The following is a 13181-nucleotide window of genomic DNA, read 5'->3' as shown; positions in this document are numbered from 1 at the left end:
TTCACTGATTACTAAAATGTCAATGTTCACTCTTGCCATCTCCTGTTTGACCACTTTCAATTTACCTTGATTCATGGACCTAACATTCCAGGTTCTTATGCAATACTGTTCTTTATAGGATCGGACTTTATTTCCGTCATAGTCACATCCACAACTGGGCATTGTTTTTGCTTTGGCTCAGCCTCTTCATTCTTTCTGAAGCTATTCTCCACTCTTCTCCAGTAGAATATTGAGCACCTATTGACCTGGGGAGTTCATCTTTCAGTTTCCTATCTTTTGCCTTTTCATACTGTTCATGGGGTTCTCAAGGCAAGAATACTGAAGTGGTTTGCCATTCCTTTCTCCATTGGACCACGTTTTTACACCTACCTAATTTTACCTTTGGGCTTCTGCAGTGGCTCAGAGGGTAAGCAATCTGCCTACAATTTAGGACACCTGGGCTCAATCTCTGGGTTGGGAAGATCCCCTGGAGAAGGAAATGGGTATCCACTCTAGTATTCTTACCTGGAGAAGTCCATGGACAGAGGAGCCTGGCAGGCACCTTTGCTATACTTTGCCTTTCACTTCACCTGGCACCTGATTCTTAAAAACAAAGAATAAACACAGTTTCACCGCTACTCTCACCATCACCATCAAAACAACCAAAGAACATACCACCCATTCAACCAAGCCAGAGGTTAACACTTTGAGTTAAAACTTCTTAAATGTAACTTTCTCCCCCATGTCTTTGGCTAGTTGGAAAGGTGGGTGTGAGGGAATGGTGACCCCATGCCTGGGGCTTAGGGCTGAGTCAGATGTCCTTTGTCCTTTCCCTCTGCTTCCCCCTTGTGCCTTCTTCCTGACCCTCCCTTTTCCCTACCTTTTCTCATTTCTCCTATTTACCTCCCCACACAATTTCTAGCCCTCAAAGCTTCTATCCCTGGTTGGGGCCTGAGTCTGACCTCCTACTAAGACCACCTGTGACGAACTGTCCCTGGTTCTGATGGTGTCTGATCAGAGCAGCCTCCCTGGCACCACATGCACTTAGCAAAGGCATCTTCTAGTCCAAGGATCGCTGACTGCTCAGCCAGCACACAGTTGCCAGGAACCGCCCTCTCCTTCTCCAGCTTCTCCTGGGTCTTGGCAAGCAAACAGTTCAATGGTTAGTGGCCACCCAGTAGGCTACTTAGGGCTCATACAGTTTTGAAAGGTACAGACCTTTTTTTCCTATCTTGACGCCCTCTCTTTTTTATTTTTTAAAATCCTTAAAATTAATTCTTCTTGGAGTACGGTTGATTTACAATGTTGTGTTAGTTTCAGGTATACAGTAAAGTGAATCAGTTATATATATATATATATATATATCTCCACTCTTTTATAGTTTCTTTTCCCATATAGGTCAATATAGAGTACTGAGTAGAGTTCTCTGTGCTACACAGCAGGTTCTTACTAGTTATTTATTTTTATATATGCATATGTGCTAAGTCACTTCATTTATGTCCGACTCTGCAACCCCATGGACTGTAGCCTGCCAGGCTCCTCTGTCCATGGGATTCTCCAGGCAAGAACACTAGAGTGGGTTGCCATGCCTGTTTCCAGGGTATCTTTCCAGCCAAGAGATCAAACCCATGTCTCTTATGTCTCCTGGATTGGCAGGCAAGTTCTTTCCCACTAGTGCCACCTGGGAAGCCCTATTTTTATATGTAGTAGCATGTATATGTAAATCTCAAACTCCCAGTTTATCCCTCCTCGCTTCCCCTTCAGTAACCATGAGAAAAATATGGAGCGCTTCACAAATTTGCATATCATCCTTGAGCAGGGGCCATACTAATCTTCTCTGTATGGTTCCAATTTTAGTATATGTGCTGCTGAAGTGAGCACCACCCTGTCTTTTTTAATCCAAAATTGCTGTTATCTTTCTTTTACTTCTCCAGAATTAACTTCAAAATCTAAATGTTTTGCTTGGCTATCCTGTTATTTAGCCCTGTTGGTTTATTATTTAGATAAAAACATTCATCCTGAAATACAGGAATAAGAAAAGTGCAAGTGTGCTTACCTGGTGTATCAAATAAAACTCATCCAATTAATTCAGTCACTTGGCACAAAGGAGGCTCCTGTCTCCTCCAGTTTTTTAGTCTCTCTAGGATGCTAATTGTTTTTCTTTTGATAGTCTTATAATCTTGGCCTGAAGTCTAAAATCTGGCCTGCTGGGCTATGTGTCAGATTTGTAAATTAGATGACATCTGTTTTGAATTTTAACCATCTTTAATTTTCTTTCAAGCTGTCTCTTCCCTTATTCATTTCCCCTTCAGTTGTAAGGGTCAGACTTTGCTAGATGCTTTAGACAAAAGTGTGGATCTCTCTGCTTTGTGGGGCACAGATTAAAATTACTGAAGCTAAATGGTCACAATGAAGGCTATTCAGAGAAGAGATGTTGGGAGAGAAGCCTTAGCAACCATCCCAGAGAGGATGAGCAGCTGATACAAAAAGGGGGCAGTCCACACCAGTCTTTTTGAGGTTCCCACTGAATACTTATAATCGATTATAAGGAGACTGATGGAGAGGGTTGAAATGGATGAAGTATTCTGAATTGAGGGAGAGGCTGAGGTGGTGATGGTGGTGGCAGTATTTGAAGAGCATGGTGACCTTTTATCTTTTAAAATTTTTTTCTCTTTTTGTCCCTAGAAAAATAATGAAGGGAGGAGAAATGAATTTTTCTAATGCAGACCCATATTTGGATAGTGAGACCCCCTTTTTTTCCTCCTATCTACATATCTCTTAAATTCTTCTTTTCACGAGGAAGTTGTCTATTGCTAATTGGATTGGGCCTACTTTATTAAGAACCATTTTTCCTGTTGGAATGCCTTAATGTAACACCCTGTATAACAAGTTTTTCCTTTATACAAACCCTTTTCACACATATAATCTCACAGAGAGTCAATTGGCCTCTTGTAACTTTGCATGTGTAGAGGCAAGAAAGAATGGACAGACTGTTGGCCAGAATACATGTCTGAGCTTTTACATCTGATGCACACGCCAGTCACCATTGGAAGAAACGAGCAGGCTAGCTGTGCAGAGAATATAAAGTGGCTCCCCCAAACCCCAGCTGTAGAAGCTCTAAACTGAATTCTGAAACCACACCATGAAAATTAGCTAGCAGTGACTCTGCTTGCACACAGACGACAAATCATCCCTTCACGATGCTGGCTTTGGGTTTCTTGGATGTTGCCATGTGTAGGCTGTTGCTAGGTGTAAATGCTGTTTTTAAAGTGGAATATGTAGATAGCAGTGGTTTTCAATTGGGGGACATTTCTGTCTCTAAGGGGACGTTTAGCAATGTCTGGAGACATTCTTAGTACAGCTGAGGGGGAGCGTTGCCCCTAGCGCTTGGTGCATACAGGCCGGGGAAATGGTAAGTATTTCTAGAGTGCACGGGATAGCTCCACAACCAAGACTTAACCAAACGTCAACAACACCAAAATTAGAAATCCTGGCATTGTAGGAATCTGTACTAGATGTTGAACCAGGGAACAATAGATTTTAATATGCTAAATCAAAAGTATGGTGTTGAGAGAAAAGGGCACTTGCTACCTGTCTTCCTTGAATGAACAGCTATTGTTGAGATGACCATCTTGGCCAGAAAACATTCTCTGTGTGGAATGAGCCAAGAGGTGCTTTATATGGGCTCCCCTCCTGCTCCATCTTTTCTTGGTTATCCGCATGCTCTTCCATGTGCTTGTGGTCACTCGAGCTAGACACCTCTGGATTTTCATTCACTCTTCTCCCCTTCTCCTCAGCCCACCTCTCACCAGTAACTGATTCTTTCTAATTCCAAGCTGTCTCACCACGGAGGGAGCCGACTGCTAAGGCTCCAACAATAGCATCCTGGTCACCGTCTCTCTTGCCAGCTAAACCCATTCAGGGCTCCACCACGTCAGCCACTTCCTCACCCATCTAGTCCTTTAGTGAAGAAATATTGAATGCCCACTATCTGCTAATTACTGTGTTAGAAGCAGTGTTCATTCTCTGGGTAAAAATCTTTCCAAGTCACCAGGTTGCTTACAGAACAAACTCCTTGCTTCTCTGTGAATGTGCCTCTGACATAACTTTTCAGTTTACTCTCCTGCGCTCCACTGATGTATTCACTCCAGTCACATTGAACCAATTGCTTTTCCTCAGTCTGGGTCACACATTCTTAAGCTCTTTTATCTTTGCACGTGAGGAGTGTCCTTTGTATTTGGAGTGCCCTTTAAACCCTTATTTGGGAACTTTCATTCATCCTGTGCAACATGATCTGGTACCTACGCAGATGCCTAGCTCATGGAAGCCACTCAACAAATATGGAATGAATTTAAATTTCATCTTCTTTGTGAAACATTCTTCATTTCCCTGGCTGTATGTCTCTCTTGAGCCACAGCCTGCTATACCCACTTCCACTAACGCCTCACATGCACGGACTGTGAACCCTTTGAGGAATGGTGTTTCATGTCTATGTCTTGTTCTGTATCTCTTGGGACCTTCAGGCTCTGTGCCATGCTAGACATAAAGTGGATCCTTGTGACTAAATCTTCGCTATTTTGTGAGGTTGGCTTCTGTGTTTCTGGAATGCTATTTCAGACTGAAAATGATATGCATCATTTGTTAACCCCCCAACTCACAAAATCTGATGCTAGTCTTAAATGTGTTCTGCCCCTTCTGAAATTTTAGTCCATCTTTTATCATTTAGTTACTGTGTAACTTTGGGAAGAGATTTAACCAGTCTCTGAGCCTTTGTTTCTTCCTCTATAAAATAGGAATAATGATAATTGCCCTTCTCAACTTGTAGAGTGATCATGAGGATCAAATGAGGTGATGAATTCGAAAGTATCTTGTAACTTCTATGGTCATAAAACTTTCCAAGTGTCTCTCTATTCAAAATGTGACAAATACAATAAAACACCTCCCTCAATCTTGTATGGTCTAGACTTCTTGAAAGGACCAGATTTATCATATCCACTCTCTCCCTCCAACCCCAGGCATCCTATTTTATGCCCATCCATACCACTGGCAGATCACTCACTACAATCATCAGTAATTTTTAAATTGCCAATACCTGTGGACATTTATCTATTCTTCCTTCATTTGACCTGACTCCAGTCTGCCTCTGCCTGAGATGTTCTCTGCATTGGGGCCAGAGTAAGCCTCCTGAAACATGGATTCTGATCATATCCTAATACATAAAAATCCTACCATGGCTCCTCACAGCCTCCAGGATAAAATTTAAACTCCTTAAGAAGGTCTTGATGAAAGTGAAAGTGGAGAGTGAAAAAGTTGGCTTAAAGCTCAACATTCAGAAAACAAAGATCATGGCATCCGGTTCCATCACTTCATGGGAAATAGATGGGGAAACAGTGGAAACAGTGTCAGACTTTATTTTTTGGGCTCCAAAATCACTGCAGATGGTGAGTGCAGCCATGAAATTAAAAGACGCTTACTCCTTGGAAGGAAAGTTATGACCAACCTAGATAGCCTATTGAAAAGCAGAGACATTCCTTTGCCAACAAAGGTCCGTCTAGTCAAGGCTATGGTTTTTCCAGTGGTCATGTATGGATGTGAGAGTTGGCTTGTGAAGAAAGCTGAGCACCGAAGAATTGATGCTTTTGAACTGTGGTGTTGGAGAAGACTCTTGAGAGTCCCCTGGACTGCAAGGAGATCCAACCAGTCCATTCTGAAGGAGATCAGCCCTGGGATTTCTTTGGAAGGAATGATGCTAAAGCTGAAACTCCAGTACTTTGGCCACCTCATGCGAAGAGTTGACTCATTGGAAAAGACTCTGATGCTGGGAGGGACTGGGGGCAAGAGGAGAAGGGGACGACAGAGGATGAGATGGCTGGATGGCATCACTGACTCGATGGACGTGAGTCTGAGTGAACTCCGGGAGTTGGTGATGGACAAGGAGGCCTGGCGTGCTGCGATTCATGGGGTCACAAAGAGTCGGACAGGACTGAGCGACTGAACTGAACTGAACTGAAGAAGGTCTGTCATATCCTGCACCATCTGGTCCTTGCCTATTATTTCATCAGTATTACCTAATATTGATGCTAGCCAGACAGAATGACTTCTGTTTCCAGAAAGTGGTGTGCTCTTCCACATACTGCCCCAAAGCCAGCCTGGTATAATCTGGTAATCTTTCAAGACTTGATTCCAAATGTCACCTCTTCTGGGAAGCATTTCCTGATTTCAGCTTCCCATTCCTGTCCATTCCATGCAGAAGTAGGTACCCCAATCTGTGTTCCCCAAACTCCCTGATACAATCATAATTGGCATAATCTTCCCACTATTCTATAATTATCCACTTATTTTTTACCTACTCTCTGGACAATGAGCTCTTTGCATAAAGGAATATGTTTTATCTCTCTATATGTCTAGCCGTTGGCAGGATTCCTGGCATAGAGTAAGTAATGATTTAAATGTTTGTTGAATAAATAAACAAATTCTATAAACATTATTATTTGTACTACATTCTTATTTCTTTACTGTATTTTCTGCACTTAAAAAATTGTTTTGGTTACATTCTGGTTTTTACAGATTTAGAAAAATTCTGGCAAATGTCATAATTTATTCAGAAGTTACTCTATGTTGAGATAGTGAGTTTGGCTTTCTTTGGAAACTTTGATGCCTACAAAAGAAAGCATAGCCTTCGGTGCTATGCCTTCATGGGTTTGCAGCAGATCCTGAGGTCCCGAGAAATTCCTGCTCACCTGTCATTTCTGGCCTTGGTGGTTTCCAGTTGTCGGGTAAGGAGCTTGGAAATGGCAGTGAAGCTGTTGCTCATGCGGAAGATGTCTCTGCTCTGTGGGCCCAGGATGGAGGAGAAGGTGTCCGTGATGCTCTTGATCTCCAGCAGGAGAATATGATGAAACGAGTGCTCCATGCTGGCCAGCTGACTCACCAGGAATGGCAGGCAGCTCCTGGCTCTCTCCTGCAAGAACAATGGAGAACGCATACAATTGCTGGTAGGGATGAAAATGGGTGCGGCCACTAAGGAAAACAATATGGCTGTTCCTCCAAAAACAGAACTACCCTATGATCCATTAATCCCATTTCTGGGAATCTATTCAAAGGAAACAAAATCATTATCTCAAAGAGATACCTGCACAGCCATGTTTGCAGAAGCATCACTTGCAACAGCCAAGACATAGAAGCAACCTAAGTGTCCACTGACAGATTAATGGGTAAAGACAATATGGCACACATGCATGGAATGAAAAGTTATTCAGCCACAAAAAAGAAGGAAATCCCACCATCTGTGACAACATAGATAAGTCTGGAGGGCATTATGCCAAGTGAAACAAGTCAGAGGAAACACAATTACTTACTGATATCTCTTTTTTTTTTTTTAATTTTATTTTATTTTTAAAACTTTACATAAATGTATTAGTTTTGCCAAATATCAAAATGAATCCACCACAGGTATACATGTGTTCCCCATCCTGAACCCTCCTCCCTTCTCCCTCCCCATACCATCCCTCTGGGTCGTCCCAGTGCACCAGCCCCAAGCATCCAGTATCGTGCATCGAACCTGGACTGGTGACTCGTTTCTTACATGATATTTTACATGTTTCAATGTCATTCTCCCAAATCTTCCCACCCTCTCCCTCTCCCACAGAGTCCATAAGACTGTTCTATACATCAGTGTCTCTTTTGCTGTCTCATACACTGGGTTATTGTTACCATCTTTCTAAATTCCATATATATGCATTAGTATACTGTATTGGTGTTTTTCCTTCTGGCTTACTTAACTCTGTATAATAGGCTCCAGTTTCATCCACCTCATTAGAACTGACTCAAATGTATTCTTTTTAATGGCTGAGTAATACTCCATTGTGTATATGTACCACATCTTTCTTATCCATTCATCTGCCGATGGACATCTAGGCTGCTTCCATGTCCTGGCTATTATAAACAGTGCTGCGATGAACATTGGGGTACACATATCTCTGTCAATTCTGGTTTCCTCAGTGTGTATGCCCAGCAGTGGGATTGCTGGATCATAAGGCAGTTCTATTTCCAGTTTTTTAAGGAATCTCCACACTGTTCTCCATAGTGGCTGTACCAGTTTGCATTCCCACCAACAGTGTAAGAGGGTTCCCTTTTCTCCACACCCTCTCCAGCATTTATTATTTGTAGACTTTTGGATCGCAGCCATTCTGACTGGCGTGAAATGGTACCTCATAGTGGTTTTGATTTGCATTTCTCTGATAATGAGTGATGTTGAGCATCTTTTCATGTGTTTGTTAGCCATCTGTATGTCTTCTTTGGAGAAATGTCTATTTAGTTCTTTGGCCCATTTTTTGATTGGGTCATTTATTTTTCTGGTATCTCTTACATATAGAATCTTAAAAAAAAAAGTCAAACTCATAGAAACAGAGACCAGAAAAGTGGTTGCCAATGGCTAGATGGTGGGGGAAATAAGTAAAAGTTAGTAAGGGGTACAAACTTTCAGTTATAAGATGAATAGGGGTTTGAGAGGCTAATGTATAACATGGTGACCACAGTTGCTAACATGGTATCATGGAACTGAAATTTGCTAAAATATATGGGATAATGGATGGGTTAGTTAAATTGATGGGAGGAATCCTTTGATATACATATATGTATATCAAATCATCATGGTGTACACCTTAAATATCTTATAACTTTACTTGTTAATCATACCTTAATAAAGCTGGCAGGGGGTAGGAGGGAGTGGAGAATAATGAAGAACTAAGGCCTGTATTTCAAAAGAAAGTCAGAGTCCCATGACCTGCAGATGACAGCTCTATGGGGAGTATACTTACAGAGCTAGCTGAAGCTAACAATGTTTCATTCATGATGCCTCTGAATTGGCTTCTTTGAGGTTTTAATTTCTTTCCTGACTGCCAGGACAATTTTTTAAAATTTTCCTGTTACTCCCTTCTTAAGAATATGTAGTTTCATGAGCCTATCTTGCCATGTCCAAAGCTCTCAACCACCGCTAATGATCTGACCTCACACATCCACCCTTCCGGACTATAGTTCTTCCTGGGGGCCAAGGTTCCATGCCAGTGACTCACTAACTCCACACGGACACGGAAGGCCTGATCAGTGGCACCCTCCAGCCATCCACCTGTCGGATGATGGCAGGCACCATACTACCTCTTCTCCACAGGGTATCTTCACTCATCTATTCACTTTAAGCATCTGGCAGCATGTTACAGATTTATGTGCCTGGTTGAACGAGTAGATTCTATTAGTTAGCTTTAATCAAGTTAACTCTCACAATTGACTTAAATAGATTCCTTCAAAGAAACTGATGATGAAAGACAATATGAATAACTTAGGTATGAATGAATAAGAAAATGGCTTAGCTGACAGGTCTCCTATACCTAGGAGAACTCATCAGGCATATTATGGGCTGACAAGTTTTAATCCAACATGACTGGAAGAGAGCTATAAAAATTCAAAATTATCTAGAAGGTTATTTGAAATGTAGATTTGTGGCTAACATAAATAATGATATACCATTAATAATTTAAAATATGCTTATTTCATCTTTAACTGCTCTTTTAAAATATTTTTTACTTTTTAAAAAATTAATTTATTTTTTAATTAAAGGATAATTGCTTTATAGAATTTTGCTGTTTTCTGTCAAACAGCAACATGAATCAGCCATAGGTATACATATGTCCCCTCCCTCTTGAACCTCCCTCCCATCTCTCTCCCCATCCCATCTCTTATGTATTTAAAAATTTTTATAATGGTAGTATAATAGAATATATGTATAATTATAAACAAATATATGTCAGAGATTGATGCTCAAAATCCTTTTAAGTGATAGGTGTACAGGTCTAAATTAACTCTTCCAGCTAGGAATTTCCCTGTTTCCTTTGTTACAGCATTTTGAACCTTAATTTCTTTCAAGATGTAACTCCTGTCTCCTTCAGGAAGCCATCCCTAGTGACCTCTTCTGTGTGAATTTTCGTTGTATTACAAATTCTTTTTTAAAAATCTTGATGGGCTTCCCTGATAGCTCAGTTGGTAAAGAATCCGCCTGCAATGCGGGAGACCTGGGTTCAATCCCTGGGTTGGGGAGACCCCCTGGAGAAGGGAGAGGCTACCCACTTCAGTATTCTGGCCTAGAGAATGCCATGGGCTGTATAGCACATGAGGTCGCAAAGAGTTGGACATGACTGAGCGACTTTCACTTTCACTTTAATACTTGGTTTCATTTGATATTTTTGTTTACTCATGACTTTTTTTCCATCACCAGATCAGTACTGCAAGTCTATAATATGCCTGTGCTAGACTTGAGTCTGTCCAAGCCTTGTGCTCTGTTAACAGGCACAGATTTAATTCTTACCATTACCCTAGGACATGACCGAAGCGACTTTGCATGCATGCATGTATTGGAGAAGGAAATGGCAGCCCACTCCAGTGTTCTCGTCTGGAGAATCCCAGGGACAGGGGAGCCTGGTGGGCTGCCGTCTATGGGGTCACACAGAGTCAGACATGACTGAAGTGACTTAGCAGCAGCAGCAGCAGCAGCAGCTTTACCCTAGGTCACGCGAGTGGTAAAGAACTCGCCTGCCAATGCACGAGATCTAAGAGATGCAGGTTCAATTCCTGGGTCAGGAAGATTGCCTGGAGGAAGGCATGGCAACAACCCACTCCAGTATTCTTGCCTGGAGAATTCCATGGACAGAGGAGCCTAGCCGGCTACAGTCCCTGTGGTCGCAAAGAGCTGGACATGACTGAAGCAACTGAGCATGCATGCAGACACTAGGTGGCAAAGGTGAATGAGAAGCAGTCTCTGCCTTTAAGGAGACCCACAATCCCCCCTTCCATGTATAATTTCCTAATGTTTAAATGTACCACTCAAGTGTCCTAAAGGTGCTACTTCTCATACATCAATCAACCTGGCACAGAACTGAGCCTGTAGCATCTATACTCTGTGTATGTCTCAATTCACTGATTTAAGTAAACCTTGTATTCCAAGACATGTATGTGTGTGTGTGTTAGTCACTCAGTCGTGTTTGACTCTTTGCGACCCCATGGACTGTAGCCAACCAGGCTCCTCTGTCTGTGGAATTCTCCAGTCAAGAATACTGGAGTGGATAGACATTCCCTTCTCCAGGGGATCTTCCTGATCCAGGGATTGAACCCAGGTCTCCTGCATTGCAGGCAGATTCTTTACTGTGTGGGCCACCAGGGAAGCTCTAAATGCCAAGATATGACTTTACAAATAAAGTATGTATTTGCAAAGGCATTCTGTGCTTTACAAGAAATACTTAGTACAGAACAGATTTCAGTAGTGAATATCCCTAATTTTTAGTACTTAACTTGGTTTTCAAAGATTCCATGTATAATTGCATTGGAACACATCTCTTGGGGTAGAGGTACTTGCCAATCAACTCCTTAATAACTATTTGTTAAGAACCTCTGTTAGTCAATCAGTCATGTCTGTCTCTGTAACCCCACAGACTGTGGCTCACCAGGCTGCTCTGTCTATGGATTTCACAGACAAGAATACTGGAGTGGGTTGCCATTCCCTTCTCCAGGGGATCTTCCCAACCCAGAGACTGAACCCAGTTCTCCTGCACTGAAGGCAGAATTTTTTTTTTTTTAATATTTATTTATTTTGCTGCTCTGGGTCTTAGTTGCGGCATGTGTGATCTAGTTCCCTGACCAGGGATCAAACCCTGCATTGGGAGTGCACAGCCTTATTCACTGGACCACCAGGAAGTCCTGCAGGCAGATTCTTTAGTGTTTGAGCCACCAGGGAGCCCTAGGGCACAGTGCTCTGTGGGACTGAGACACACTTCTGTGAGCTGGATAGCTAACTGAAGAGAAATTTATTCACTGAAGGATAACAATATTAGATGAATGAAAAATAAATACCACTGGGACAAGTTCCTGATAGCCTATTTTATACGTTGGCTCATGAAATTGCTAGGTAACAGAAGGGAAACTTAAGTACTCTTTTTGAGTCTAATATTTTTTTCAATGAAAGCATGAAGTATTTTTTCAATATAGATGCTTTCATTCATGCAAGGGTTCTGTATGTGAATTCATGGTGTGTGATTCATCACAGGGATGTTTTCCCTTCCTCATTTAAAGGCAAAAGCTGGATGTCAGGGTCCATACCATGTACCAGACACTGTTTTAGAAACTAGGAATACGGCACTGAAGAAAAAACAGTAAAAACTTTGCCACAGTAATGAGGCAGATAATAAACAAAATACATGTGTAAAATACAGTGTGTGTTGGATGCAGAAATGTGCCTCAAAGGAAAAAAGAACAGAATGGGGAGACCCACGGAGGGGAGTTAATGTCTAACAGTAGAGTCAGGTCAGATCTCACAGAGAATATGACGTGTGAATTCAACAGGTTTTAGGATCTAAATGCAACATTCTCAATAGCCACAGAAAACAATTACAGTAAAACATATCTTGATTGACCCAGGGAGGTCAGGAGAGATAAGAACTGGGACATAGGAGATGTGATGCTTTACAACAGAGAGTGCAATTTCAAATTTCAGGTAACGTCCTCTGCTTCAGCTTCAGATTCTTCTTCAGCAACTTTTTAAAAGTCAGTCTACAAACATTTCGCTTTTGAAAGCACATGTCTTCCTCAAGGTGAGGATGGCCGGAATCAACACAATTCTGGATGACTTTCTGGCAGCCAAACTGAGCTGAAGGGAAAATTAATCACAGCGCGGGAACAAGAAAAGCTATAACTGCTCTGGAACTCACACATGAAACCAAGCCAACCTCACGTCGTTTGTTCTGAAACCTTGGAGCATGTCCACGTACCTCACAGGGGTAACAGATGTGACTTTGGATTAGAAAGTGTGAGGTTAGGGTAAGAAGCGGGTTTAGGGGATTCTGATTTCTTTCTTGGCACCACGATATTTCGTCTCTGGGGGCCAGTGACTGCATTTTTTCTGCTTTCAGTCATCCTGCCATAGGGACAGGGTCAACAGCACCTGTGTGCTTTAATGGCAGGCCTGATCTCATCCCTTCTGACATAAACTGATCATTTAATATTAAAACAATAATAGCTGACCCACAGAGAGCACTTAATTTAAGCACCAAACCTATTCTATATGCTTTTTAGGTATTTATTCATGTAATCCTCCCAACAACACTGTGAGGTAAGTACTGCCATCGCTTCCATTTTATAAGAGGGAAACTGAGGCACAG

At 41.9% G+C, this 13181-nt stretch overlaps 1 protein-coding gene and 1 non-coding gene across 6 annotated transcripts in view; both read right to left on the bottom strand.

Annotated features, from left to right (window-relative positions):
- The window catches only part of VEPH1 (ventricular zone expressed PH domain containing 1), a 276866-nt gene that overhangs the window by 121408 nt on the left and 142277 nt on the right, over positions 1–13181 (bottom strand). For all 5 annotated transcript variants that reach the window (XM_059888800.1, XM_010801453.4, XM_005201776.5 and 2 more), the window contains exon 7: positions 6720–6940. In XM_059888800.1, coding sequence (XP_059744783.1) covers positions 6720–6940 — 221 coding nt within the window. The remainder of the gene's footprint in view (positions 1–6719; positions 6941–13181) is intronic.
- LOC112448363 (U6 spliceosomal RNA) lies at positions 1754–1860 on the bottom strand. Its single transcript, XR_003036739.1, has one exon. It is a non-coding gene; the product is annotated as a U6 spliceosomal RNA (small nuclear RNA).

Source organism: Bos taurus, chromosome 1 (assembly GCF_002263795.3).
Source record: "Bos taurus isolate L1 Dominette 01449 registration number 42190680 breed Hereford chromosome 1, ARS-UCD2.0, whole genome shotgun sequence".
Taxonomy (NCBI): Eukaryota; Metazoa; Chordata; class Mammalia; order Artiodactyla; family Bovidae; genus Bos; species Bos taurus.
Note: the sequence above shows the minus strand (reverse complement) of the source record. Positions and strands in the feature narration are given on the sequence as shown.